General features: G+C 39.6%; 2 protein-coding genes and 4 pseudogenes across 2 annotated transcripts; 1 reads left to right on the forward strand and 5 right to left on the reverse strand.

The window, feature by feature from the left end:
* Positions 1-305: 305 nt before the first annotated feature.
* On the reverse strand, positions 306-2,901 carry LOC108880281 (cytosolic sulfotransferase 3-like; annotated as a pseudogene).
* Positions 2,902-3,587: 686 nt separating this feature from the next.
* On the reverse strand, positions 3,588-5,394 carry LOC108880284 (cytosolic sulfotransferase 1-like; annotated as a pseudogene).
* A 1,210-nt stretch (positions 5,395-6,604) lies between these two features.
* Positions 6,605-10,498, reverse strand: LOC108880283 (cytosolic sulfotransferase 2-like). The gene is made up of 8 exons (XM_018671723.2): positions 10,375-10,498; positions 9,748-9,886; positions 9,494-9,622; positions 9,131-9,231; positions 8,917-9,043; positions 8,727-8,824; positions 7,121-7,295; positions 6,605-7,039 (listed from the first exon to the last, which is right to left on the reverse strand). The coding sequence occupies exons 2-8, from the start codon at positions 9,884-9,886 to the stop codon at positions 6,927-6,929; spliced, it is 882 nt and encodes a 293-aa protein (XP_018527239.1). The 5' UTR covers positions 10,375-10,498; the 3' UTR covers positions 6,605-6,926.
* Positions 10,499-10,588: 90 nt separating this feature from the next.
* LOC108880282 (cytosolic sulfotransferase 1-like) lies at positions 10,589-12,415 on the reverse strand (annotated as a pseudogene).
* A 1,814-nt stretch (positions 12,416-14,229) lies between these two features.
* On the reverse strand, positions 14,230-17,586 carry LOC108880285 (cytosolic sulfotransferase 3). Its single transcript, XM_018671725.1, has 8 exons — positions 17,365-17,586; positions 16,819-16,957; positions 16,564-16,692; positions 16,247-16,347; positions 15,227-15,353; positions 15,039-15,136; positions 14,767-14,941; positions 14,230-14,680 (listed from the first exon to the last, which is right to left on the reverse strand). The coding sequence occupies exons 1-8, from the start codon at positions 17,569-17,571 to the stop codon at positions 14,568-14,570; spliced, it is 1,089 nt and encodes a 362-aa protein (XP_018527241.1). The 5' UTR covers positions 17,572-17,586; the 3' UTR covers positions 14,230-14,567.
* Positions 17,587-18,759: 1,173 nt separating this feature from the next.
* Positions 18,760-27,168, forward strand: LOC108880288 (WD repeat-containing protein 46-like; annotated as a pseudogene).
* The last annotated feature ends 240 nt before the right edge of the window (positions 27,169-27,408 follow it).

Genomic DNA, 27,408 nt, shown 5'->3' on the forward strand with positions numbered 1-27,408 from the left:
ACTGAGCCGGTCCATGACTTGTTTTCCGGTTACCTCAGAGTGACTGACTTGCAGTAACTCCCAGTGATGTGAGACGCTTGACTTGTTTAGTATTTACAGTACAATGGCCTTGTGTTGTTGTCTACATTCCAATGAACCTGTAAGATTTCACTGTATCAGGACTCACTGTTACTTCTTTTCCTTCATGACTAGGTGGTACCTCCAGGACCCATAGTGTTTCCCCCTCCTCCCAAAGCAGTACGTGCCATAGAAAATACAATCAGTGCCCCCCCCCCAGTCTGTAGCCACAGTGCATAAGTACAGTGTTAGTTTGATTCGTTTATTTTGCTCATTGAACTTTTGTTCTTGTATTTCTTGCTGCATTTCGTGTCTGGATCCAAAATAAAATTGAGAGAACTTGAAATGTCCTTACTGTCATATTTTCATTACTTTTGCTTATGTATTTAATCAGAATAGTAACAGTGAGAATATGATCAGCTACAGAACCGTGCGAAACTGAAGATCAGTGTTTTTCATCTTCCTCTTGTAGTCTTCATCGAACTGCTCATTCTGTTGAACGGTGAAATGATTCTTCCAGTCACCAACTTTTCCTATAAAAACAGAAACGATAATAAAAATTTAATACTGCCTCTTTCTCACTTGCATACGCAAACATAGAGGCAAATATATCGAACCTTTGCGCATGAAAGGAGAGAACTTGGAATCAAACACTTCATCAACAGAGCCGTTCACCATCTTGTTATGTTTCATGTTGTCAAACAGAACTTTTTCCATCACTTGTCTCTTCAGCTCTATAGTGGCAGACAGTCCCAGGAACGAGCACAGCCGGTCGAGCTCTCGTTCAGTATCCTGCAAAAGCAAAATAAATAAATAAAATAAAAAAAAACATTAAAAAGTAAGTAAGTAAGTTTACAATCCCACAGACTAACTTTAACTCTCACCTCAATCAAATCTTCATAGAACAAATAGAGGATGTTAGAAGAGCTCTGTTTCTTCTCCCACCAGCCTCTCACATGTTCGTACCAGGAACCGAACACCACTGTGAGATAACAGAGAGACAAATCACAGGTGATAAAATAACGTTTCAAGTTTTACAGATTCACTTGATGATATGCTCTCATTTTGTTGCTGACTTTTCCCCTCCATGAATCTCTGCAGGAAACTGCTCCAGTCTCCCGGCTCTGGCTGGACCATGTTCATGCGATCAAAGTGGAAGTAAGACACAGCGCTGTCCTTGGCGTTGCGGGCCACATAGATAATCTACAATCAGGAGGAAATTGGAAAAAAAAAGTGGCAAACGTGGTAAGTGTGGTTGTATTCTCTATTTTTGTATGTGTCAACAAATCCTATGAAAAGACCAAAACTAACAATAAATTTGATCTTACCAACAACTACTGTCTCTGCATCTTATTCCTCTGTGCTACATAGCTCTATTGTATAAAAACTATAGAAAAACACATCAATGAGCACCGTTAGGCCCTGTAGTTTATCTTGATTCAAACCCAAATGCACTGCACTGGTGTTTTAAGTGATCACAATAGAGCACCATGTATCAAAACGCAGCTCAAAATAGTCCCTAATAAATGTACTATTTACACTCATTTGAGTAATGGCTGCTAAAAATTTGGAAAAGTTGGAAAATATTGGTCTTTCCATTTGATAAACTATTGAATATCAGCTGGCATATTTTTTAAAATGTGTGCTTTTATCACTGAGCAGCAGGTTACCTTAGAGTTTTCTTCCCAGAAGGATTTGGGAATAAATTGGACTGGCAGGTGTGTCTTGATAATGCGAGGGAAAGGTGGTTAACTTGTTGAGCTCATCCACTCCTGATACAAGAATCAGGTTGCAATGTTAAACAAAATGTCACCAATGACTCTGTCTTACTGTGTGTCACTGCTGCATATGTCACCAGTGTCAGCCTTTTAACAGACTTGCCTGAAGTGATTCCAGGCATGTGTATCTCCAGGAACGGCACCTGTCATGGAGGGGGACTGATTTCTGACGTTCAGGCGACATCTGGCTGAAATGCAGAAGGTCCAGGATGTAGGAAACCCATGTGGTTCCTTGAAAATTAAAAAAAAAAAAAAAAGACGCTCAGTTTGCAAATAGCAGTTGAAACATGTATAAACAAAAATGCCACTGTAATATGCTACAGAAAAATGCTCTCCCACCTGCTTTGGGATAAGTAGCTATGAGAATATCATCTGGTCTTGCTTTGAAGTTCTGTACGCTGTCCCAGTTGTCAGTGAAGTATTTGGTCATGGAGACTCCATGAAAGTCAAAAAGTGTGGGCCGGGACGGCAGCTCCATCTGAGGAGAGTGACACACAATGTTGTAACTGTTACAATAAACAAAGTTTCCCCATGTGACTCATGACCAGGTTTTTATCTAACATGAGGATGAGTCATTAAAAACACACTATCAGCTGGTGGTAGCTCGTATAACCTGATGGCTCATCGTTTATGACACCACACATCTGAGGCTCTTTACATAAAGTTACAGTGCTTTAAAAACTGTGTGTTGCTGATTGGCCTTATTACATTATACACGTTATTCCAAAATACATTTTCAATCACCTTGTTAAAATTCTGTTGTTCTAGAGAGAGTTCAAACCAAATGTAATTGTTATGATAACTCTCAATCTTTAAAGGAGCAGTCTAAAGTGGCGACTGGATGATTTCTTTCAAAGTGTGCTGTCTGAAATTATGAACAGTACCTGCGTTTCAATAAAACATTTACAGAATAGTGATAAGATACCTGGTTTAAGAAAGATCCTGGACAGGGTGCCCAGTGGTTTATTCATAGTTTAAATAAAGTAAATGACAAACATAGTAAAAAGGCAAAAATGTACACAACCCTCGGTGGATTAGCTCACCTGCATGTGATCTTCACCTGTATGTGTGTTTGAGACGCCCTCGGAAGCAATGAAAAGTCGGCTCTTTATCTATCAGACACACTTTGCACTTCAGTCAATATTAAGGTGGGTGTGTATCAGTAGTGCTCAATAAAGCGTGTAAAACAGCTCTCACACACACACACACACACACAGAGACACACACCCAAAGAAACCAGGATACTTTTGCGTGTAAACAGGTAACCAAAGTTCTCAAGTTCCGTGAAAACATCAAATCCCAGATACAATCAAAGACTCAAAACTGGAGCTCCTATAAATGTACTCCTACAATGAGAAAGTGGTGCACTCAGTTCGCTGCTGTTGAGAGTGTTAGGGCTGCTTTAATGTGACATTACAGACTACATAAATGATAAATACACACAAAAGCCTGATATTCGTCAAGCTTTGATGTTTTGATAATTGTTGATGACTTTATAACATTAACTAGCTTTACTATAGAGAGAAGTGACCTGCAGTGATTAGATTATATATATTGTTTTCTTTTTTCAGTGTTTTAATTCAGACTTACATTGTTTCCAGCTGTGCAGTTCATATTTCTTTTTCTTTTTTTAAGTTGATTTCTGCTTGATTGTAGTGATTGTAGAGAGAGAGACAGGAACACTGCTGCTACAGGGTATTGACAGAGATACACTTCATTCTTACAAACTAGTGACATAATGCGATTACCAACCACAGTAAAAGGAGATTAAATAAGCCTTAAATCTGTAAAAGTCAAATTCACTAAGCTTTGATATTCTACATAATCAGACTGGCTAGACAATAGTAACAGTTAAGGACTTCTCATTATGCACAGTGGTGCTGGGCCTCTAAATGTCGGTACGAAACTTCAGTGTGGGGTCCTTCATCTTCCTCTTGTAGTCTTCATCAAACTCTTCACTCTGGGCCACAGTGAAATGGTTTTTCCAGTCACCAACTTTTCCTGTAGAACCACAGAGAATCAGTCTGGTATTTTAGCTCAATGTGACGAACTGGTTTTGTATATGGCTATTCACTGCACCTTTCCTCATGAAGGAGGACATTTTGAAGTCCATCCCTGGAAATGTTGAAGAGTTGACCATGTTGTTCCTTTTCATATCATCAAAGTGCACTTTCCCTGTAATTCTTTCCTTCTCCTTGACTGAAGGAGACAAACCCAGAAAGCAGCAGAGTTTGTCTATTTCCAGTCCAGTATCCTGGAAACATGTGGTCAGATATTATCAGCACATTATTGTCGCCTCCAGCAGCACTTCAGGAAAAGTAACATAATGGTAATTTACATACAAACGCACAGACAACCAACAAAAACATCTAAATTACCTCAACCAGATCTTCATAGAACATGTAATGGAGGTTTGAATAAGTCTGCTTCTTCTTCCACCAGCTGTTCACATGGTCGTACCAGGATCCAAACACCACTGAGACCACAGAATAATACATGGCAGCACTTCAGTAGTTTGGGAAAATGTTTGTATGTTTGTAAACAGAAAACAACTTCATGATAATATTTCATACATACTTTTTCCTTGCATGAATCTGTGGAAGTAGCTGCTCCAGTCTCCAGGTTCTGGGTTGATCATGGTCATGCGATCAAAGTGAAAATAAGACACCATTGTTGTCTTTGGCGTTGCGGGCCACATAAATTATCTACACAAGAATAACAAACAAATGAACTGGGAGACAACAATCACATGAAGCATGATATGATTTATATTCATGAACAACTAATAAGAAATAATTTGCATTAGTAACTGAAGGTAGACAGCCCTAAGATTTCACTGTTTTCCCACTGCTTTTTCTTTTCTAGTTGGTCTGATGGTGTAATCATCGCACAGTTTTATGATTAAACATACCCTGCAGTTTTGCTCCCAAAAGGATTTTGGTATAAACTGGACTGGAAGATGAGTCTTAATCATTCGAGGAGAGGTGGGGAGCTTGTCTGCCATTTCCGTTCCTTTGTGTGTGGTTGAAAATGTCCCTGATCCTGTACATTATTAAATAATTTACATGTCAATCAATACTGTTAAAAACAGAAAAGTTTCATCAACCTTTCAGATTTGGTAATACATTATATTGCATGTTTGTGACATAGGAATATATGTTTACTATGTGACTCTACCTGGCTGCAGAACAGGGGATGGTGATCTCCAAGTTAGGCACTCTTTCATAAAGAGGGATGGATGTCTGCCGCTCTGGAGCTGTCTGACCAAAGTGCAGCAGGTCGAGGATGTAGGAGACCCAGGTGGTTCCTGAAAGAATGATAGAGGAAAACAATTAAAGAAGTCAGCGTCATCATCCAGCTATTCAAGAGCTACAATATGAAGCAAAACACACCCTGTTCATATTTGTGGACTCACCTGCTTTGGGGTATGTTGCAAGAAGTATATCATCTGGCCTGGCTTGGAAGGTTTGAACTCCCAGTTCTCCCAGTTTTCTGTGAAATAGTGAGTCATTGAGACTCCATGGAAATCAAACAGCTCTGGACGAGGAGGTAAATCCATCTTTAAAAAAGAAAAAAAGGAAGGACATATGATCACTGTGGGTAAATTAACCAAACTGCAGGAATCCACCAACTGGAAGAGAGCTGTCTCATATCTTGAAAAAAGCAGATTGTGTAAATAAAATTGAAAACTAGTTATCTGGAGTCATACCATCAAACATAATTATATTCACAGTTACTTCACACCTTTATTTGTTCTTTTCAAATATAAACAAAGCTCTGGGGTCATGTTTGATTATAGAGACATGGGTCTGACTCATCAAATATTCTTTCTCTCTTTTAAAGTGCCTTTGGGATTTCAGTGTTTAATCAGATGTAAAAGATCAAGATATAAAACTCTTCTCTGCAGTGTTTTTCTCAGGTCTACAGCTGCTTTTGGCAAATTAAAAAACACCTACTGTTTTGTGTAGATGAAAATCTTTGGCCTGTTTTCAAATGTAATTTATAGTGTCTTGGGAGGGTGTGAAAAAAATATCACACACTTGTCCACAGAACATGTTGTTTGTTGCTGATCAGTGAGACTATTTAATGATTCTTAGAGGGATTATTATATTACACCATGTTTAAATACAGCTGGCGCACTATCATTTCTAACAGTATCAGGTTTTTACTTTACACAGTCGGTTGCTGTGAGCAGTGTTAATGTTAATTTACAACCCTGCCTTTCCTGTTTACCTCTGCCATGGGAAGATCTTAATTTATTCTACAGAAGTAGAATGTTGTGTACTGCACGATGGTAGCAGGCACAAAGGAAACACACTGGGACATTAGAAGATAATCAGGAACAAGAAACTGGTGGAAATGGCTGCTTTAAGTACAGGCCAGGATAATGAGAAAACTAGGTGTGTCAATGGGCAGGGAAGCTCAGATGAGAGGTGAGTAAGTGGATGTGACATTTAGGTGACTGGGTTAGGGAGAAAAGTCTGGAGATGTCTGACCAAAATGCAGCAGGTCGAGGATGTAGAAGACCCAGGTGGTTCCTAAAAGAATGATGAAGGAACATTATAATTTGGTGCCAGACCTTGCTCAGGTTTGTTGACAGACCTGCTTTGGGGTATGTTGCAAGAAGTATATCATCTGGCCTGACCTGGAAGGTTTGAATGTTCTCCCAGTTTTCTGTGAAATAGTGAGTCATCGAGACTCCATGGAAATCAAACAGTTCTAGATGAGGAGATAAATCCATCTTTAAAAAAAAAACAAAACAACAATAGTGATCATTCTGGAGGGGGGAAAAAAAGTTTAATTTTATTAAGGGAACAACATAAATATAAAAGAAATACAATCAATACACTTAAATCAAATTTCCACAAATAGTGACATGATCCAGACACAGTAAAAGGAGACTCAACATGACTTAAATGATTAAAAGTGAAAGACTGACATTCATAAAGCTTTGATCTTTGATTATTTTATAATATCAGTCAATGTCAGTAAAATCTGAATTGTCCTGCACCGATTAAACAGTATCCTTAACACTTAAAATGTAATACCTGACCTATTTTATCCCATATCAGTTGAGGACGTCATTATGCTCTAAACTTCAGTACGAAACTTCAGTGTTGGATCCTTCATTTTCTGCTTGTAGTCTTCATCAAACTCTTCATTCTGGGCCACAGTGAAATGGTTTTTCCAGTCACCAACTTTCCCTGGAGAAGCAGAGAGGTACATTTAATAAAATCACTGATAAAGGGTTTGAGTAGATTTCATCTTCCCCTTTTTCACTTTACCTTTTCTCATGAAAGGAGACACTTTCTGATCCATCATTGGGACACTGGAAAAGTTGGCCATTTTGTTTTGTTTCATGTTGTCGAACTTTGATCCAGTTATGACTTTTTCCCTCTCCTCAGGTGAAGGAGACAAACCAAGGAAGGAACAGAGTTTGTCTATCTCTCGTCCGGAGTCCTGCATGCATGACAAAAATCTCATTGTCAAGCTTGTAATATATAGACAGTACACAGTGGTTATCTTTTTCAGCATCTTTAAAAGACTTTATTATTCTTAACAACTCTCTACAACACTGATTTCTATGCAACACACAAAGGGTCTGTGTTAAAAGTAGTAGTTTGGCATTTAACTGCAAGCCATATAAATACAAGCATTACAACCTCAAACAGTGTTAGGAGCTCACTTGAGTACTGTGTGACAAAGTTCAGCTTGCTCAACAATTCCTATCTCTCTGGTTTTGCCTTTCTGTCCATGTCTCCTGCAACTCTCCATGTGCCCACTAGATGTCGTCAGTCTTCCCTCCATGCCTCAGTCAGCTGAATCCCTACACTCACCTACTCAGGTGTCTCTCATTCCCTAATCACCCTGTCCTGACTGCAACACTCACCTCACCTGTCTCCTATTCTCAGATTATCTCACATATACCAGTTGTCTTTCCTCGTTCCTTGTGAGATTGTTGCATCTTTTATGTTCTGGACCATCCTGTGACCTGTTCCCCTGCATTTGGGTCATCCTTCCTGTTGCTTCACACAGTGACAGCTTGCTTTAAGCAATGCAGGTGGTGACTAACTGAATCATGTTTTCCCCTCAGGGCTTACTGTATGTGTTCGCTGCACAGACTGTTCACTACTTGATACGACCTGACTTGAATGCTGCTGAGACCAGTTCTCATACTTATTTGCTGACCTTGACAATTTCCATACATTCCAAACTGCTGAAAGTTATTGATAGTTAGACAACTTTTAGTGCCTTTTAGTGTTGGAGAGGATAATGAAGCATATTGCTTTACTTCCACTTGTTTTGCATATTATGTTACTCTGCCCTGTACCCTTGTGGCCTGAAAGATTGAAATACTTGATACATTTAGAAGTAGAGACCTGGGTATGATAGAAAGCTGATCCACTTTTAAAGCTGACAATTAAATTTGAAGCCAGGGCCAGGAGATGGTTAGCTCAGCATAAAGACTTGAGGCAGAGGTAAACAGTGAGGATTTTTTCAAAGACACCTTGTTGTTTTAATCAATACAAAATTCAAAGTTGTAGTTTTATGAGGGAGGTTATGTGCTGGATGATTTCTTGGCCAGGCTGCAGTGACTTCCTCGAGTCTTGAGCTGATATACTGCTTTCCAGTTATTATGCTAAGCTAAGATAGCCATCCTCTGGCTTTAGCTTCATAATATTTTTCTAATCTAACTCTTGGCAAGAAAATGAATTGCCACATTTCCCATAATGCCACAATTTTCCTCTCAATAAATGTTATAATTTTTCAATCAACCAGCATATTTTCTTTTAATGAATAAAATACAGTGTTTATCACATTTTCAAACATATTTCAAACATTAAATTTAACACAGTTGAGACATTTTGATAATTTCACCTCTCAGCTCACCTCAATCAGATCTTCATAGAACATGTAGTGAAGATTGGAATATGCCTGTTTCTTCTTCCACCAGCCATTCACATGGTCATACCACGGTCCAAACACCACTGAATCCACAGAAAAATGCATGAAGGAAATTTTGGAAAGGAATTGAAGGGAAACTGAGCCTCCATTTACATGAAAACTACTTTGAACTCACTGTTTCCCTCAATGTAATTCTGTAGAAAGGTGCTCCAGTCTCCTGGTTCTGGCTGAACATGGTTCATGCGACCAAAGTGGAAGTAGGACACTGCGCTGTCCTTTGCATTACGGGCCACATAGACTATCTACAGAGAGAGGAACATACAAGATTTAAATCTATAAGAATCAGAAGCAGATGTGGTCCATAAATCATAAATTTCACATGCTTTTACCCTGCAGTTCTGCTCCCAGAAGGATTTGGGTACAAGCTGGACTGGCAGATGAGTTTTAATGAGACGAGGAGTGGTGGGAAGCTGGTCTGCCAAGTCTTTACCTTTGTGAGCCAAAGGATTGGTTAAGTCACTGATTGCATGTACACTTACACTTTATTATATGCCAGAGAACAACATGACTAATAACAAAAACACGACTGAGTGTGTACAAACAACACTGATCTGTAGCAAAGAGTCTTATTTCAGGACTTTGGACAGAGTCTGTAAAATAAATATCCCTGTGGCAATAAGATTATGGAGGCAAAGTGCACCAATCAACTGAAATTTTTTGTTTTACAGTGTAATATAAAAAAAAGATTCAACCTGTGGGCAGAGACGGTATGCAGATTTCCAGGAAGGGGACTCTCTCATGAAGAGGGACGGATGTCTGACGCTCAGGACACATCTTGCCAAAATACAGCTGGTCCAGGATGTAGGAGACCCATGTGGTCCCTGAGATGAAAACACACACATCAGAAACAGATAAATCCAGGGTATTCATCTACATCAAATGATACGATTTAAGGGTATAACTATGTCGCCACAAGTTCCATACTCTCACACACACACAACCCCACCTCCTTTTGGATAAGTAGCTATAAGAATATCATCTGGTCTCGCTTGGAAGTTTTGTACATTGTCCCAGTTGTCAGTGAAGCATCTGGTCATGGAGACTCCATGGAAGTCAAACAACGTTGGTCGAGGTGGCAGCTGCATCTGTATCAATATCAATATGGATATTCTGAATATTGGCCATGCTGCCAGGACATGATGTGTACCTAAACACATTAGCCAGTAATCATTTAATCCAGTCTCCATAAAATGGAACTGGCATCTAATAACTAGGAGCCAGCACAGTATATATTAATTCATTCAACTTTGCCGACCAGCTTTAAAACCATGCACACAGCTTTACTGGTAGAGGGAAATGCAAACATTACAACATTTCCTATTTGGCTAAGTGCTGCTGCAGCCACACCAAATAAAATACACTGAAATACACAGAAGAGCAATGATAGCCAACTGCTTACATTTACATTGAAATAAACGTCAAATCCCAGCTTTGATCCGTTACACTTTTGTGAACTGTTTTTCACATTGTTTTTTAATGTATTCTTGGAAACCTATGACTACACATTTGAAAACATACATATTTAAAATCCTCCCATGTTCTTAAAGTTAAAAGTAGCTTATTGCACACTTACCCTGCTGAGTAGATGTTTCCCCAAACTGTGACTGTGTCTGGATCATGCACTCAAAAAATTCTTTCCTTATGTAATGCTCCCTGTGACATGCTGCACAACTTCCTGAAATGAATGTAGGCGTGTATATAGTGCTGCCATGTGCGTGCCAAGTCTGATTAGTCAAGCATGCGAACCACTGTTAACAGGTCAGAGGTAAACTGGGTTCAGTCTCAGTTCAGGGTGTATACATGACCTGAGATGTCAGTGTTGAGAAAAATGAAAACTTATCTGGTTTATTTATCAGTTAGAGAACAGGTTAATGATACAGATTCATTTTAATTTCTGTATTATTTGGTGCACCCTCTAACCTCAGTATCAAAACGCTCAAACATGGTAATGGTAGACATAATAAAAAAAGAAGAGGAAACAAGTACCTTCATCTGGTCCTTCATCTGCCACTTGTAGTCTTCATCAAACTCTTCACTCTGGGCCACAGTGAAATGGTTTTTCCAGTCACCAACTTTTCCTGTAGAACCACAGAGAATCAGTCTGGTATTTTAGATGGAGAACTTGTTTTCTTTTACATGTCATGTGTATTATATGTCAGTATTCAATTTACCTTTTCTCTTGAAGGAGGACATTTTGAAGTCCATCCCTGGAAATGTTGAAGAGTTGACCATGTTGTTCCTTTTCATATCATCAAAGTGCACTTTCCCTGTAATTCTTTCCTTCTCCTTGACTGAAAGAGACAAACCCAGAAAGCAGCAGAGTTTGTCTATTTCCAGTCCAGTATCCTGGAAACATGTGGTCAGATATTATCAGCACATTATTGTCGCCTCCAGCAGCACTTCAGGAAAAGTAACATAATGGTAATTTACATACAAACACACAGACAACCAACAAAAACATCTAAATTACCTCCACCAGATCTTCATAGAACATGTAATGGAGGTTTGAATAAGTCTGCTTCTTCTTCCACCAGCTGTTCACATGGTCGTACCAGGATCCAAACACCACTGAGACCACAGAATAATACATGGCAGCACTTCAGTAGTTTTGGGAAAATGTTTGTATGTTTGTAAACAGAAAACAACTTCATGATAATATTTCATACATACTTTTTCCTTGCATGAATCTGTGGAAGTAGCTGCTCCAGTCTCCAGGTTCTGGGTTGATCATGGTCATGCGATCAAAGTGAAAATAAGACACCACGTTGTCTTTGGTGTTGCGGGCCACATAAATTATCTACACAAAAATAACAAGCAAATGAATTGGGAGACAACAATCACATGAAGCATGATATGATTTATATTCATGAACAACTAATAAGAAATAATTGTTTTCCCACTGCTTTTTCTTTTCTAGTTGGTCTGATGGTGTAATCATCACCAACTTACCTTGCAGTTTTGCTCCCAAAAGGATTTTGGTATAAATTGGACTGGAAGATGAGTCGAGGAGAAGTGGGGAGCTTGTCTGCCATTTCTGTTCCTTTATGTGTGGTTGAAAATGTCCCTGATCCTGTACATTATTAAATCGTTTGCAGGTCAATGAATACTGTAGGAAATGGTGTTAAAAACAGAAAAGTTTCATCAACCTTTCAGATTTGGTAATACGTTATATTGCATGTTTGTGACATAGGAAATATATGTTTACTATGTGACTCTACCTGGCTGCAGAACAGGGATGGCGATCTCCAAGTTAGGCACTCTTTCATAAAGAGGGATGGATGTCTGCCGCTCTGGAGCTGTCTGACCAAAGTGCAGCAGGTCGAGGATGTAGGAGACCCAGGTGGTTCCTAAAAGAATGACAAGGGAACAGTAAAACTAAGCAATTTGGTCCCAGACCTTTACACATGTATCCATTCAGTTACAGTATAAAGCAAAACACATCTCGCTCAGGTTTGTGCAATGACATGCTTTATGGTATGTTGCAATATGTATATCTTCTGGCCTGGCTTGGAAGGTTTGAACGTTCTCCCAGTTTTCTGTGAAATAGTGAGTCATCGAGACTCCATGACTCCATGGAAATCAAACAGGTCTAGACGAGGAGGTAAATCCATCTTTAAAAGAAAAAAAAACAAACAAACAAAAAAAAAAACGATAATCATAATGGAGGGAAAAAATGCTACATTAAAAAAATGAAGGTAAATTCAAACACTGTTGGTAGTTAAACACAGTTAAACAACTAAGATTGTTACAGAAAATAACTACCAAGGCTTAACTGAAGGAAATAAACACTGCTGTGTCTTTGTGGTTAACAGTAAATATTTTTCCTTCCTCCCCTCGCATTGCAAAGTGAACTTTGTCTCTCTACATTGGGATCACAGGCTCAGTTCCAGCTGTAATAATCGAGCCCCTCACTGTCCCTCTGTCCCTCTTGGCCTTCTTTACTCAGATTTGAACTGAAATGCACTGCGCTGACATGGTGAGCCGTGCATCACTATTATTACAGCTCGCTGTTTTTCATACACTACTCTGCCTGTTTTCAAATGTATTTTTCAGTAAGTCTGGGGAGCAAGGTTAAAAAAAAAGACCTCACACAGACCCATGTGGTTTGTTATTGATAGGAATCCCAGAGGAGGATTATTGCGTGCCACCAAATGTTTAAAAAACAACTGAAACTGGATGTCTGACATAGCAGAACGATCTGTCTGACAGGAAAGGTGAGGCAGTGTATATGAGGAAGGAGCACTCCTTTGAAAAAATGTCACGCAAGGTAATTATCTTGATCTAGCTGTGTGCTCCAGGATTTCAAAACCTGCGTGATGTATGCTTTTGGTTGGGATGGTGGAAGGTTTTGGAAATAGTTCTACAGTACTTGATATTTTAATTTTCTTTAAATTCACAAAACCAAGAAATCTAAGATAGAACATACTACTACTACTACTACTAATAATAATAATAATAATAACAATGGCACACCACTGAACATCACTCATCACACACATGCAAGAAGTTGAGTTAAACTGATATTGTAAAGACACTGATGAAGAAAGAACTTGATTAAACTATTAGATTCATTTTATATTTTATGTCTTACATACGGTAATACAGTGCAGAGGTACAGTGATGCGTTTGTCCATGCAGGACATCTGGCCCGATGCCATGCACTTGAGTTACCTACATCCAGGCTATCAAAGGAGAACTCTGCTAATTTTACGCATCAAAGACTGTCGACTGGTCTTTTGCAGTAGTAATGTGTGTGTGAAAATAGTTTTAGAAATGATGAAATACAAAACTGAGCAGAGCAAACAAACTTTGTTTGGTCAGTTGTTTTTTTTTTTGTGGGGTGGGGTGGTAAAGCCCTTATTTATTATTATTATTACCTGTGATTGCTCGTGCTTTCCTGCTCAGTCCCTCACAATCTGACACAATCCCTCACAATCTGAAAGATGAACAGTATGAGTGAGATTTGGTGTTTTTAATGTTGATAAAAAAAAATATGAAAAAATATAGACATCAGTGAATACACCTGGATTAATTTCATTGTGAGAACTGTAATTGTAAAAATCTTTTCTTGTAACATTTGTGATGTCTAAACTGCTTACTTACATTCTCACTGAGATGTAAATTCTGTAGGATACCCCAGGTGTGAAAGATCACCCTAGGGGTGGGGTGCCACGTCTGGAGGCAGACAAAGAGGTGTAAAAGGGCAAATAAGATCAAGGACCCTTTTGTTCACCTTGGGGGGCATCCTTCAGGTATAAGAGTCTAGATGTCCCTATGTTCAGGGTCTTTGGCCATATCCTGACTGCTCGGGTTCCCAAAAGGACTTTGACCTTTTTCTTGCAAGGAAAATAAAACTTTGTCGGCCGGCAGAAGTTTCTATTTCATTCTTCACCAGCAGCTGAGAAAATTTCCACAACAGAACACAATCTGAGAACATCAAAGTTAACAGTTTAATCATACAGTGGCAGTTAAACTTTAAATGCCTGTGAAGAATCAGGTACTGGGTAAATACAGTGGGTGTACTAAGTCAAAGCTTACATGTTTTCTTTATAAAAGAAGAATTTGATTTATTCCATTATTAGTTAATCTATATGTTTTCTATGTATGCATTCTCTTAATGGAAATATTCACTGTCAGAAAGTTAAAGTCATTTGATTTCCTTTGAGCTCACAGCCTTGATTCAGACACACACCACTTCTCTGTTATCATGTTTGAGGCTACAGTGATTTTTTTCACAGAAATGTCCAGTCAGTTGTGGGCTCATCCTCAAAGTTCAGTGCGGAACTGAAGAGTGGGGTCCTTCATCTTCCTCTTGTAGTCTTCATCAAACTCTTCATTCTGGGCCACAGTGAAATGGTTTTTCCAGTCACCAACTTTCCCTGTAGAACCACAGAGAGAGAGAGGTATGTTAGGTCAATGTGGAAAGTCCATTTCTTTTATTGTAGCATATTATTATTCACTGTACCTTTCCTCATGAAGGGAGAAACTTTGAAATCCATGGCTGAGAACGTAGAATAGTTGGCCATGCTGTTCTTTTTCATGTTATCAAACTGCACTCCACCTGTTATTAGTTTCTTGTCCTCAGCTGACTTAGACAAGCCGAGAAAGTTGCAGAGTTTATCTATTTCCCGCCCGGTATCCTGGAAACACACCGGGCAAATATCATTGTTCCATTATTACCAGCTTTGAAAAAGTAGCCTGATGTGGGAAGTGACCCACAAAAAACAACAAACTTGCCTCAATCATATCCTCAAAGAACATGTAATGGAGGTTTGAATACGTCTCTTTCTTCTTCCACCAGTTGTTCACATGGTCATACCAGGACCCAAACACCACTGAGGACACAGAATGTAATCTTGGCAAACAATACATGACAGCGCTTCAGTAATGTAAATGAAATCTGTATGTAATTATTTCATACATACTCTTTCCCTCTAAGAATCTCTGGAAGTAGCTGTTCCAGTCTCCAGCCTCTGGCTCAACCTTGTTCATGCGATCAAAGTGGAAAAAAGACACCATGTTGTCTTTGGCATTGCGGGCCACATAGATTATCTACATAAGAAAAAAAAAAAGCATTTGAATCATCAGAGGACCGACATCACATGAGACATGCTTTCACAAGTATTTATTATAGTAACAGGAGGCAGACATGCCTCAGACTTTATTGTTTTTCTTTGTTGTTCATCAGCCTTTAAATTAAATGAGTGCTACACTGATCAGCCATTAATCATCTTGTTGCAATGCGATGTTCTGCTGGGAAACCTTGGGTCCTAGCATTTAACTGGATCTTACTTGACATGTACCGCCCACCAAACATTGTTTTAGACCACAGACGCACACCCCTGTTGGTTGCAACAGCACTCCCCAGTGGCAGGGGCCTCTGTGACTTGAGGAATACAACAAAGAGCCCAAGGTGTTGACCTGGCCTCCAAATTCCCCAGATTCCAGTCTTACTGAGGATCTGTTGGGCTTGTCTGATACTGTGTAGGTCCCCCTCGTGCCACCAAAACAGCTCTGGGACCTTCGGTGGTGTTTGGCTTCAGAGCATTTGCAGCGGCCTCCGTGGATGTGGTTTGTTCTGGCACATCCCACAGATGCACAATTGGATTGGTATCTAGGGAATTTGGAGGCTGGGTTAATGCCTTAGGCTCTTTGTCGTGTTCCTTGAGCCATTTCTGAACATGGTCCTGCTGGGGGAGGCCTCTACCAGTGAGGAGTGCTGTTTAACACACTTTTTGTGGGGTTAAAAGCTTCTCTGTCTAAATATATTAAAAATACCAACACAGTGTAGCTGACAATATTCAACGATGGCTTGCCTGTAATTTAGTTACTGGTGTAATTAAACAGAATAATCCCATAGACTGCACTATATCAGACTCATCTGCTATCTTAGCTTCTTGTAATCATACATTGAGATAATGCAAATAACACACAGGCTACAGTACCCTGCAGTTTTGTTCCCAAAAGGACTTTGGCACGAACTGGACTGGGAAATGGGTTTTAATGAGTCGTGGGGAGGTGGGGAGCTTGTCCACCAGGTCTTTTCCTATAATGAAGAGGTGTAGACGGAGTAATTAAAATCCTGATACTGCATAGTTCTCAAATATTTTCTTGAATATGAAAAATATGACACTAAGAAAAGGAATATGAAAAGGTAGACAATTACCTCATGGTATACTGGACAATGAATAAGATAAAGTGTTTGTATGTTTGTGATGCATGCTCAAGAAATATGGCAAGTATATTTGAGTGTCTGTGCAACCTGTATCCATAGACGGGAAGGCGATATCCAAGAAAGGCACTCTTTCATAGATAGGGATGGATGTCTGACGCTCTGGAGAGGTCTCACCAAAATACAGTAGGTCAAGGATGTAGGAGACCCAGGTGGTTCCTGAAGAGAGAGAGGGAGAGACAGAGAGAGGAGAATAAGGTGATATCAACTCCTCACCCTTACACATATATATTTTTTAAGAGCTGTAAAAGCATTTACACTGACTGTTCATGTTTATGGTCCCACCTGCTTTTGGGTATGTTGCAATAAGTATATCATCTGGCCTGGCTTGGAAGTTTTGAATGTTCTCCCAGTTGTCTGTGAAATAGTGAGTCATTGAAACTCCATGGAAATCAAACAGCTCTGGACGAGGAGGTAAATCCATCTTTTAAAAGAGAAAAGAAAAGAAAAGAAACAATGAGCTGCAGCAATTTGACAGTGGAGAAAGGTTAAAGAGGAGAAGAGTGTGAACAATATTGCTGTCAGCTGCAGAGACTGAAGTCAGAATGTTGTAGGAAATAACATCCACAGGTCATTTTAAAAGCAGTAACATAACAAATAGTTAACAAGCCAAAAGGACAGTGGGGTGCTCAAAGAGGAAGTCTTAGGTTACACTCAAGAAAAAATGTGGAGGAAGGAGGAGTTTAAATCAAAGTACTTTCAACTGCTTGTGCATACATGCAGTGTTTTAAATGTACAAACACATTCCTGTTAGACTAAGATTACATTTTTAACAAGAAATGAAAGAAGCTCCTCTCTAAAGAAAGATTAATTCAGAGACGTCGAACATACCTTGTCTGGAGTAAGTGACATGCTGATCTCTGCTGGTTTCTCTGCTGTATTTGTGGAGCTTTTCTCCTCTCCTATTGTCCTATTGTAATTTTCCCAGACTAGTATTTGCCTCCCTTTCTCCCCTTGTTGCATAACAGTCTCCACTGTGATTGTAGGCTCGGTCCCAGATGTTATGCGAAAGTCCAGCCCCTCCCTGCACTCCCTCATTTCCTGGGCTTTTATCCTTTAGTCCCCTGTTTTCTCAGTTAATTCACTTAGACATGATCAAAATCAACTTTTTTCAACATAGTGTACACAAGTATAGTCATGTTCACAGTGACATGCAGATCCATGTTTGTGTGTAATAGAGATTTGAACAGGAACGAAAGCATGATTCAGCATTAGTAATTCTGTATAACTGGTCAAAAACAGTTTTTATAACTTACTTACCTAATAACCATTGCTCTTTTTGAACTTTTTTTGTTCAAAGGTTTTCAGTTTGAACACACTGTTTGCACATTTAAATAAACCAAGCCAAGTGGGAATTGTGTACACAGTCTGCATGGAATCAATTCAAAACACATAGCATTCTTTCAACTTCAAAGTCCTGAGGTTTTACTCTGTGGGAAGAAGAGTCTTTTCTTGCTGTGGTCTTCTTAAATCTACAGTTCGGCTCTGGCAAATTAAAGGACTATAAGTTTGTGGTGCCCCCAGAGAGCTACCCTTTTCCCAGTACATGTAGATAAAGCGTCTTGGCCCAGTTTCAAAAATACTTTTCAGTAGGCGTGGTGCAGGAAGTTTAGAAAATTCTCACTTGAACATTTATTCATTGGTGATGTACAGCTGCCATGGCTCAGCCTTTTACTGGGCACTTCCAGCTTTTTGGAGATAGGGAAAGACAAGTGCATTTGGATACAGATACTTGGATACAGTAAGTTAACTATTAACTTACAGAGGAAGTCCTGCTGTGTGGTTTAACTGACACCCTCACTTTTGCATACAAACCCCAGTATCCTGCACCTGACCAAAGTTACAGAGGCACAAATGGCTTGCCTATCTTTTTTTAAAGCCTGTAGTGGTACTTTTTGTGTGGAAACCACTTTGGACCCATAGCCTTGGGTATTGCAGTGATATGGGGATGAGATGTCCAATGCAGAGGCATCAGAAATAAAGAGTTTTGAGTGCTCAGAGGTTCAGACAAAGTATGATGGGGGTGCTCTTTGGCAGGGAAAACAATGGATATTTCATGATGACATTTATTATTATTATTATTATTATTGTTGTTGTTGTTGTTGTTGTTGTTGCTGCTGCTGCTGCTGCTGCTGTTGTTGTGTACATAGAATGAAAAATAATAATAATGTATATAGTGTTACGTTGTTTTAATTCAGTCTTTACACTGAAAATGAGGAATATACGTAGAACCAGAAGTGACGTAGCCTTACGTGACGTAACAGGAAGTAAGAAACGTACACAACAAAGATGGCGTCTCCCAGCAAGGCAGCGGCGAGCGAGGCACACGTGGGGAAAAAGAAGAAGAAGGTAACTGCTACTAAATCTTTTGTTTTGTTTTTTTTTTAAGTTCATTCATGAAACCGTGTCAGGGTTTGGATATCATCATTCAGACTTAATTCTCTGCGCGCAAACAAACACACAAAATTCTCTGTCCTCCTCCCGATATCAGTGCTGCTGTTTAACCTGTCACTGTTTGCTCCTTTTCTACAGCCTCCAGCTCGGTACTGGCAGGAGCCACGGGAGGAGGAGAAAGACGGAAACAAAGTGGGAAAAGACGAAGGACGCACTGAATCGGCTCTACAGCAGGAGCAGCACACGAAACTGAAACCTAGGAAAAGGAAGCAAGAGGAGGCTGGAAGTGATGGAAAGGAATTCATATCAGGGGTAAGAGTTTTTAATTTACTTTTACCATTTTATATCCTGTCAGGGCGATGAACAACAGAGTTCTGACTCAAAAACATTACAAACTTTAGATTTATAGGGCAAACAGTGACTTCAATACAAGTAACTGTTCACCATTTGGAGTAACCTTCAGGCACATCTTAATGGCTTCATTTTAAATCTATTTTGATGGTGTTCAGAGGCAAAATGACCAAATGTGACATGCTGATTGCTGCAGTTCATCCCTTAACTGTGAATCAGCCTTTTTGGCCAGAAGAAGATCATACTTAAGCTGGACCATAATATTACAGTGCCCCAGATTCTAAAGAATGTAAATACTGTATATCATACTAATATTATATCAACATTTATTCTCGTGTTTTCTCTAATTATTGTTCATACTCAGAAATCAGACCCTTTCCCTGGTCCTGCTCCTATTCCTGAAGACAGAGTGCAGAAGTTCAAGAGGAAAGAAAAGACTAAAATGGTAAACACCACAATGTCTCTCTTTTTAACCATTAATGATAAGTAAATAGAGTTAGCTGTTTCAACCAGCCAACGTCGTCTTCTCCTCCTAGCCTCGCCCCAAGCATCGCAAGCTGAGAGACATGATAGTTCGCTCTGATGAAGCTTCAGAAATGGCCCAGAAACAGGCAGCCCGGCTTGACCTCCTACTCCCAGAGGATGCTGGGTAAGTTCTTCTAAAAGTCTCTGGTTTCTTCGTGTCGCTTTATGGATGTGATAAGAGATTAAATGAGCCTTTGATTAAACACCTGGTTGTGACACATTTTCTTCTGATCTCAGGTTTCTAGAAGGAGATGAAGATGAAGACACGTGTACTATCTCTCAGGAAGATATCGCAGATGCTGTGGATATAACATCTGGAGCAAAGGTAGGGTCACTTGAAAGATTTCACAGCTGCCATCCAAGTGCTGGGGACTTATTTATAAAAACAATATAGTTCCATATCTTCCATTAGATCCCCCTAAATCCTACACACTGCTTCTTCAAACTCAACTTCTAGAGTGCTGTTACAAAATAATCCCAATTTCTTCAATTGTTGCATTGTATTTCATTTTTTTTCTCCCTCTCTCCCCCTCCTCAGTATTTTAACCTGAAACTGTCTCAGTTTGGACCATATCGGCTGGATTACAGCAAAACAGGACGGTCAGTATCATGTACTCAAAGTACAAACTGTGCATGAAGTGGTTTTCTTGGAGTTGCTTTCATGCTATTCATGTTTACATCATCAAACAGTCATCTTGGTTGAATATTAATGCAAGGAAACAGACATTTTCATTCAGTAAAAGGAAGGGCAGAAGCTGTAAACGTAACATTAACATATTATCACTTGATGATATATATTACTACCTGATAATATATATGGTAACTCTTTTTACTAGGGTACACTTATTCTTTATTATGCATTTATTAATCTCTTATTCTGCCTGAATAAGAGTTTCATTGATATGCAAAGCATTTTAAGATCATAATTAATGTACAACAGCTTCCTTACTTACTATCAATAAGAAGTAATTACGAGGCTATTGAAGGAAAACTCAGGCCTAGTAGCTGTAGAACATGGTCATGCAGAATAAGGGATTAATAAATGCTTTATAAAGACTAATTAAGAGCCAGTAAGCAGGCTATTAAGCAACTAATTAACTGGTGAATAAGTATACCCCAATAAAAAAGAGTTACCATATATATTTATAAATTGATGGCTGCTTTTTTCACAGCAGACATTTTAAATTACCATCGCACTGAAAATGCAGGTGTGATTAATTAATGGTTTATTAGAACACTTAAAGCCCCTGCACCCACACATGTGCTTTCACTCATGTTGCCTGACTAGACCCCCTCGAGGCTGTGTGATCGTGTGCAAACCAGGCTTGATGGACTCGCTCTCCTCTGAAGGCGGGACAGTTTATTCCATATCTTTATTATTTGTCTGTAGTTTTGTGACATCACATAAGCTGCTGGTGTCAGGATGATGAGAAGTGTTTAGGGTCGTTAACCTGAAGCATGCAACCTGAGTGTAGCTTTTTGTTTTTCCTACTGGATGAAAGTAATGTTGTTTTTTTTCCCCAGTTAGACCTCACGGTGGCGCTGTTGTCTCACTGTCATTATGAATGAATACAGACACAATGAAGGGGAAGTAAAGCCAAAGCCTATTACAGCAGCAGTCACAGCAACATGATGGCACAGCACCTTGGTTTCAGTGGTTACTGAAGGGTTTTGCTTACAGTCAAGTCTGGAAATGAAGACATACCTGCGGTTTGTTAGTTTGTGTGCTGTTCATGAATCAGATCACTTAAAAGCAGAACGGGAGCTCAGACAACATGTGCTCTGAATGGCCCATGCTCAAGATACATCCAAGTAGCAGTCCCAAGAGAAGTTAGGGCTGATGAGGGAATCTCATATAATTATTTCCAAACCAGCAGGTAGTTCTCCTGGCCAAATTTCTAACTCAAGAAACCAGGAGATCTTACAAGTTTGCACTCTCCTAGAAAACCTTGGCATCAAGCTGTTGTGGCCATGACTGGAGAAATTGAAAGAACATCCACTTGCAAAACATTTGTCTGTCCACTCATTAACCACAGTGGAATGGTGTGTACATTGCACACCCCCATGTTGCAATAACTATGAGAAAGTGACTGTGCTGACTACTTTGGGTTTGGTAAGTGTCAGTCCGTGAGAAGTAACAGTGGGCTGTGTGTAAGATGAGACAGTATAAACATGAAATAAATCATTCTACACTGAGAAATATTAATGCACTTTGAAATAATAAAAAAAAATCTGACGGCTATAGATTATTGTAATTTTTTAAAATATGAAAAATATATTTTAGTGTCTTTGTTGTGCATTCTCAAAAGTTTAACTGCAATTTGAGGTAAATATGTGGTTTAATCTGCCTTGTACTATATTTGGTATGTCTGAGCATTTGAAAAAACACCCATACATTTAAGGGTGAATTGGAGCAGAGCCACCAGTATTAATGTTCTAAATCTTACCTGCACTTCTCCCTCTGTGACAAGTCAAATAATCAAGTCTGTAATGAATAGCAGCAAACAGTTGCTTATGTACACATGCAGCAGACCCACTGCAACATAATCATCTATTCAGAGTCTTGTTTTTGTTCTCCTGATGAACGAAAATCCAACATTCACTCTCCCTTAGCTCTGTTTTGGAAATATCTGGCTGTCCAGCTGCAAAAAACTCTACTGTGTTCAGTAGCCAGCTAGTCTGTAGTTTGGTGCCTGGCAGGTTTTGTACAGTGGGTTTATCAAAGCCCGTGATAATTCTGTGGTTTCATTGCCTTTCACATTGTCACTCAGTCGTCGGATTCATTGTTGACATTAAAATTTTGATTCAAATGACTGAAATGTTTGAGCTGTGTGTTGACGTTGTATTCTCTTTCCCTCAGTCACCTTTTGCTTGGTGGGAGAAGAGGCCATGTTGCTTGTATCGACTGGCAGTCCAAACAGCTGATGTGTGAGATTAATGTGATGGAGTCTGTCAATGATGTAAAGTAAGTCATCCAACCGTACATTGTACAAAACGTAATATTTTACAGTCTTGCCTCATCTGTTAGCTGCTGCGCTCAGGTTCTCTCTAAGTAAAATCCATTTCTGCCTTTATTTAGGTGGCTCCACAGCGAGACCATGTATGCTGTGGCTCAGAAGAAGTGGCTGCATATTTATGACTCCAATGGAATAGAGCTCCACTGCATCCGCAAATTCAATGACGTCCTTCGTATGCAGTTCCTCCCCTACCACTTTTTGCTAGCTACAGCGGTGGGTATTGTTCCTGGAGGTTTATGCACATGATGTGTTGCATGTTTATTTTAAATATATTGCCACAGTAACAAAACATTGTCTCCTCTTAAATGCTGAATTTGCCACAGACCTGATGTTTGTATCAGGTCGTTCAATTGAGACCTGTTTTCTTTTGGTTAAACCATCATTTAATTTTTTCTCTCTTTATCCAGGAAAAATTCTCATTAAAATTAAAGGCACCATTGAAACATTGTTTTAATTATGACAATAAGCACAAATAATGTAAACAGGCTAAGACAACACACAATACAAAATATTATAGACAATGTCCAATTGAGATGCATAAATACATACTAGATAGTTGGACAAAATCAAGACATTTTCACAAGTTAAAGTATGCTGAATCAGCTGTTTGTAGTTCCTGTTTGCAGTTTACCCATGGATGTACAGATGACTATTACTGGGTTACTGTGATACTGAATAAAACTTAGAAATGTTCATGTGCTAGAAGGAGCGCCTTTTTCTGTGCTTTCTAATTTATGGACATTCATCTGTGATGGACAGTAGAGACAATGACATTTGTGGGAAGGTGAAGTCACACAGAATCTATTTTTAAAGTCTTGTGTGTTGATAAGTGAACCAAACTACAAAAACTGTTCTGTTCTTTTTAAGACAAAGGCATACACCTGTCCCTTTCACCTCACATAGCATCTGTGCCTCATGTCACACAGTTTGAAAACCGCCGATACTTTTAAAATCAATCACACAGATCCTTGAAAACTGACATGACTTCACCATCAGTAATCAGCTCTGACAAACCCTCACTCATGTCTTCAGAGTGCTACAAGTTTCCTGCAGTACCTGGATGTGTCTGTGGGGAAGGAGGTGGCGGCCATCTGCACCAAGACCGGTCGGCTTGATGTGATGTGTCAGAACCCTCATAACGCCATCATCCACCTGGGACACCCCAACGGCACAGTCACACTCTGGTCGCCCAACCAGAAAGAAGCCCTCGTCAAGATGCTCTGTCACCAGGGAGGCGTCCGCTCTGTCGCTGTGGACAAGACAGGAACGTGAGTCACCTTAAAACTCTGAATTTCTCATGTAGGACTACGTGAATTTTGTATTTCTGTGTCTATGGACACTAATCTGTGTCATTTCCAGAGACTGATAGTAGTTTCAGTAAAAACATTATCATTGATAATTTACTTAATTCCTTGAGAGTGTGACAAGTCCTTGTAATCAATGATAATTTTTTTTCTTCAATCCTTCAACACCTTCCACCTGGGGGCCACATATTTTTATGGATTTAGTTGTTTACTCTATCATGCTTTGAACCTGGATTATTTTTTCTTTCAGGGAGTTCTTTGTGAAAATTACTACATTGATAGAAAGGTCCAATAATCTGTACAGCAATACAAACAGACATAAAGTGACAAGAAAACGTAAGCGAACCCTTTGGAGTTATCTGCTTTCATGTGTAAATTTCTCTTGACACATGGTCAAACCTTCATCTACACATAAACACACAGTAACACACAAAGTGTTGCATTCTTGTCCACTGGTGTGTTATCAGCTTAAGCACGCTGTGTTGGTTCACGCTTGTGACTCAGATGAAGATCAGGTCACGTTTTATGTGACCGTGTAATTCAGAAAACCAGGTCATTCTGAGGGCTTCGCTTCATTTTGTCACTGTACATACAGATGGTGTGTTCTTAGCTCTCCGTGAATTCTGCATAGTGCTTACATCCCCAGGCAGAGCAGTAGATGGTTAAAAATCAAGAGCTTAGCAGAAGAAATCCATAAATGATGAACTGCTTCATTGTCAGGCTGAATAACTGGTAACACTCTCTGTGGTGACCGACCTGCAGTTTCCTCAATGCCCACCAGAGAGCAGTCTGTTATTAGTGTCTCCTGTTTTGGCAGATACATGGTAACATCTGGAATGGATAAAAAGGTGAAGGTGTACGACATTAGAACCTTCAAGCCCCTCAAGTCCTACTTCCTCCCAGCCGGCGCTTCCTGTTTGTCTCTGAGCCATAGAGGGCTGTTGTCTGCAGCCACAGGAGACATCGTTCAGGTCATTATCATCCCCACACTGCATGATTAATGATACGTCATTGAAAATTGATCAGCCATTTTACGTTTGAGGAAGTGGTTTATTTCAGATTGCCTGCAGCTGGATATATACCAGACACAGGATATTGGAAAAACAAAGGTCACAGTATTGGTATCATCACTGGACAGTAACACGTTATTCAGCAATTTCTTAATAATAAGGAAGTTTCCTATAAATAATTATATGATTTGGTGCTAGGCTACTTACAGGAAAATAGACCCACAGTTCTGAGACAGATGTAAATTTACTTGTGTTAAGTTTAGTAGCTTTAATTCCAAGTAAAAATATGAATTCATCTTTTAATTACTATTGAAAACTATTGTATATGTTGAACTGCATGCTTTTCTGTAGACAAATCACAAATTTGAATTTACAGTTTATGGAAAAAACATTTTTAAAGGGCATAAAAGGCACTCTGATACGAGTATGTTTTATGTGGGGGAAAAGAAATTACTGAGTCAGCCGACCTCATTTCCTCAGGCAGATCTTTCCAGGGCCTCGAGGCCCTCACTGCAAACCTCTGTCCCCTTTAGTTTTCAGCTGGGCTTCTGGAAATATAAAGACAAAAGGCCAAGGTCACTGTGATCTCAGAAAACATTGTATGATTCTACAAAACTAATTATCCTCATGACACAGGTGTCATAAATTAGTGTTGTTACAGTGTTGAATTGTCTCAGATCTCTCACGTCTGTAACCTTTAACCTGCATATTTCTTAATTTGTGTCTGTCTGAACTGTCTCTGTGCAGGTGTACAAGGATGTGTGGAGCAGTGACTAAGCCACATGGCTCACAGGGTTCGGGGAACAGTGTGGGGGCTGCACTATTGTCCCTTTGAGGATGTCCTCGGGTCGGACACGGAGACCAGCACAAGCTGTACCAGGTCCGACTTGATATCACATCACACCTGCATATTATTAAGTAGACTGAATAACAAGGGGGTAGCAAATAGGTCAAGGTCAAAATATCCACGTCCACATTACCTGTGCAACACTGAATATTCGCATTTTATTCAATTTTGAAAACTGCTCATGAATTTTATTTACCTCTCCATTTTCCTCTCCTCCACTTAAATCACAGGTGCGGGTGAACCTAACTTTGACGCTTTGGATGCAAATCCATATCGCAGTGCCGCAGAGAGGAGTGGGAGGTTAAAGCCTGCTAGAGAAGATCCAGCCTGAGCTCATCAGCCTGAACCCCAATGAACTGGGACAAGTTGACCACACCACCTTTCAACAAAGACAGGGTTCAAGCTCTGGTCAGTATCTGGATGTATCTTATTGGCACACATCAAATTTTATTTTAAGATATGAGTCTGTACGTTTTGAAATATTGGATTAGTATCATTGACAACCTTCTAACAGCAGTTTTTGTCTTCTCAGGGCTTTGACCCACTTGCCAAAGACAGATTTACTCCCAAGTATAAGAAAAAAGGTCGTAGTTCTGCTGGCAACATTGAAAGGCGGAAGAAACAAGTGGCTCATGAGGACCAGAGGGTGAGTAATCCAGAATATAAAATGAAGTTTGATTAAATCACGGGGTGATTTTTCTGCTGTGTCTGCAGTGCATTGCTCATCTATCTCGACTTGTTTACCCCTCAGGATATAATCCGGCAAACTGTGGAGGATGATGGAAAAAGAACGACAGGAAAGGAGAAGAAGAAGGCGGAATTATCCGGCCAGAAATCTGCGCTGGACAGATTCAAAAAATAGAAAAGGAGGGCCTTTGTGCCACCCAAACCCTGTGACATTCTGTGGGAGTGACCCTTTGAACTTCATATAAAGGACACATTTTTTTGGACACATTGCTCCACTGTGAGGACAAAACACAAACGGACGAAATTCTGGATTTAGTCTGCTAATAAGGACAGATTCTGATGTGGATGTTTATCTGTAATCAATGTTGAGTGCAGTGGTAGGGCGCTTCCTGTCTACATGGTTGCATAATGTGAACATGAGGTCCTGTGGTTGGCATGGGTGTTACTTAGCATTTGTGTTAACAAATAAAGTTTTACTCTTTTTGACCTTTTCAAATGGAGAGCTTTGGTGTTAGTGAGTGTTATTTGACATCACGTCAAAGGTAAAACATGCTCAAGTATAAAGATATGATCACACATTATCAGCACTTTGGTTTACTCATTAACAGGGTGACCTTATACTGAAGAATGACTTAATAGCACAGCAGACATATACAGTGTACCTGGCGAAGTACCATCTGCAATTCGTCACAAAAAGAAGTGGAAACTTTAGGTGCTAGCAAAGACCACAATAAAAGTCC

This window comes from Lates calcarifer, unplaced genomic scaffold, assembly GCF_001640805.2.
Source record: "Lates calcarifer isolate ASB-BC8 unplaced genomic scaffold, TLL_Latcal_v3 _unitig_888_quiver_1555, whole genome shotgun sequence".
NCBI lineage: Eukaryota > Metazoa > Chordata > Actinopteri > Centropomidae > Lates > Lates calcarifer.

Bases quoted from the DNA above. Each gene is read 5' to 3' on its own strand.
- LOC108880285 (XM_018671725.1), bottom strand. From the start codon at position 17,571: ATGAGGGAGTGCAGGGAGGGGCTGGACTTTCGCATAACATCTGGGACC. The intron at 15,354-16,246 runs GTACTGTAGCCT...TTTCTTATGTAG, and splicing joins TTTGGGAACAAAACTGCAGG to ATAATCTATGTGGCCCGCAA. The intron at 15,137-15,226 runs GTATGTATGAAA...CTGTGTCCTCAG, and splicing joins GAGATTCTTAGAGGGAAAGA to TGGTGTTTGGGTCCTGGTAT.
- LOC108880283 (XM_018671723.2), bottom strand. From the start codon at position 9,886: ATGCAGCTGCCACCTCGACCAACGTTGTTTGACTTCCATGGAGTCTCC. The intron at 9,044-9,130 runs GTAAAAGCATGT...CTCTCTCTGTAG, and splicing joins TCTGGGAGCAGAACTGCAGG to ATAGTCTATGTGGCCCGTAA. The intron at 7,040-7,120 runs GTAAAGTGAAAA...CTGCTTCTCCAG, and splicing joins GTCTCCTTTCATGAGAAAAG to GGAAAGTTGGTGACTGGAAA.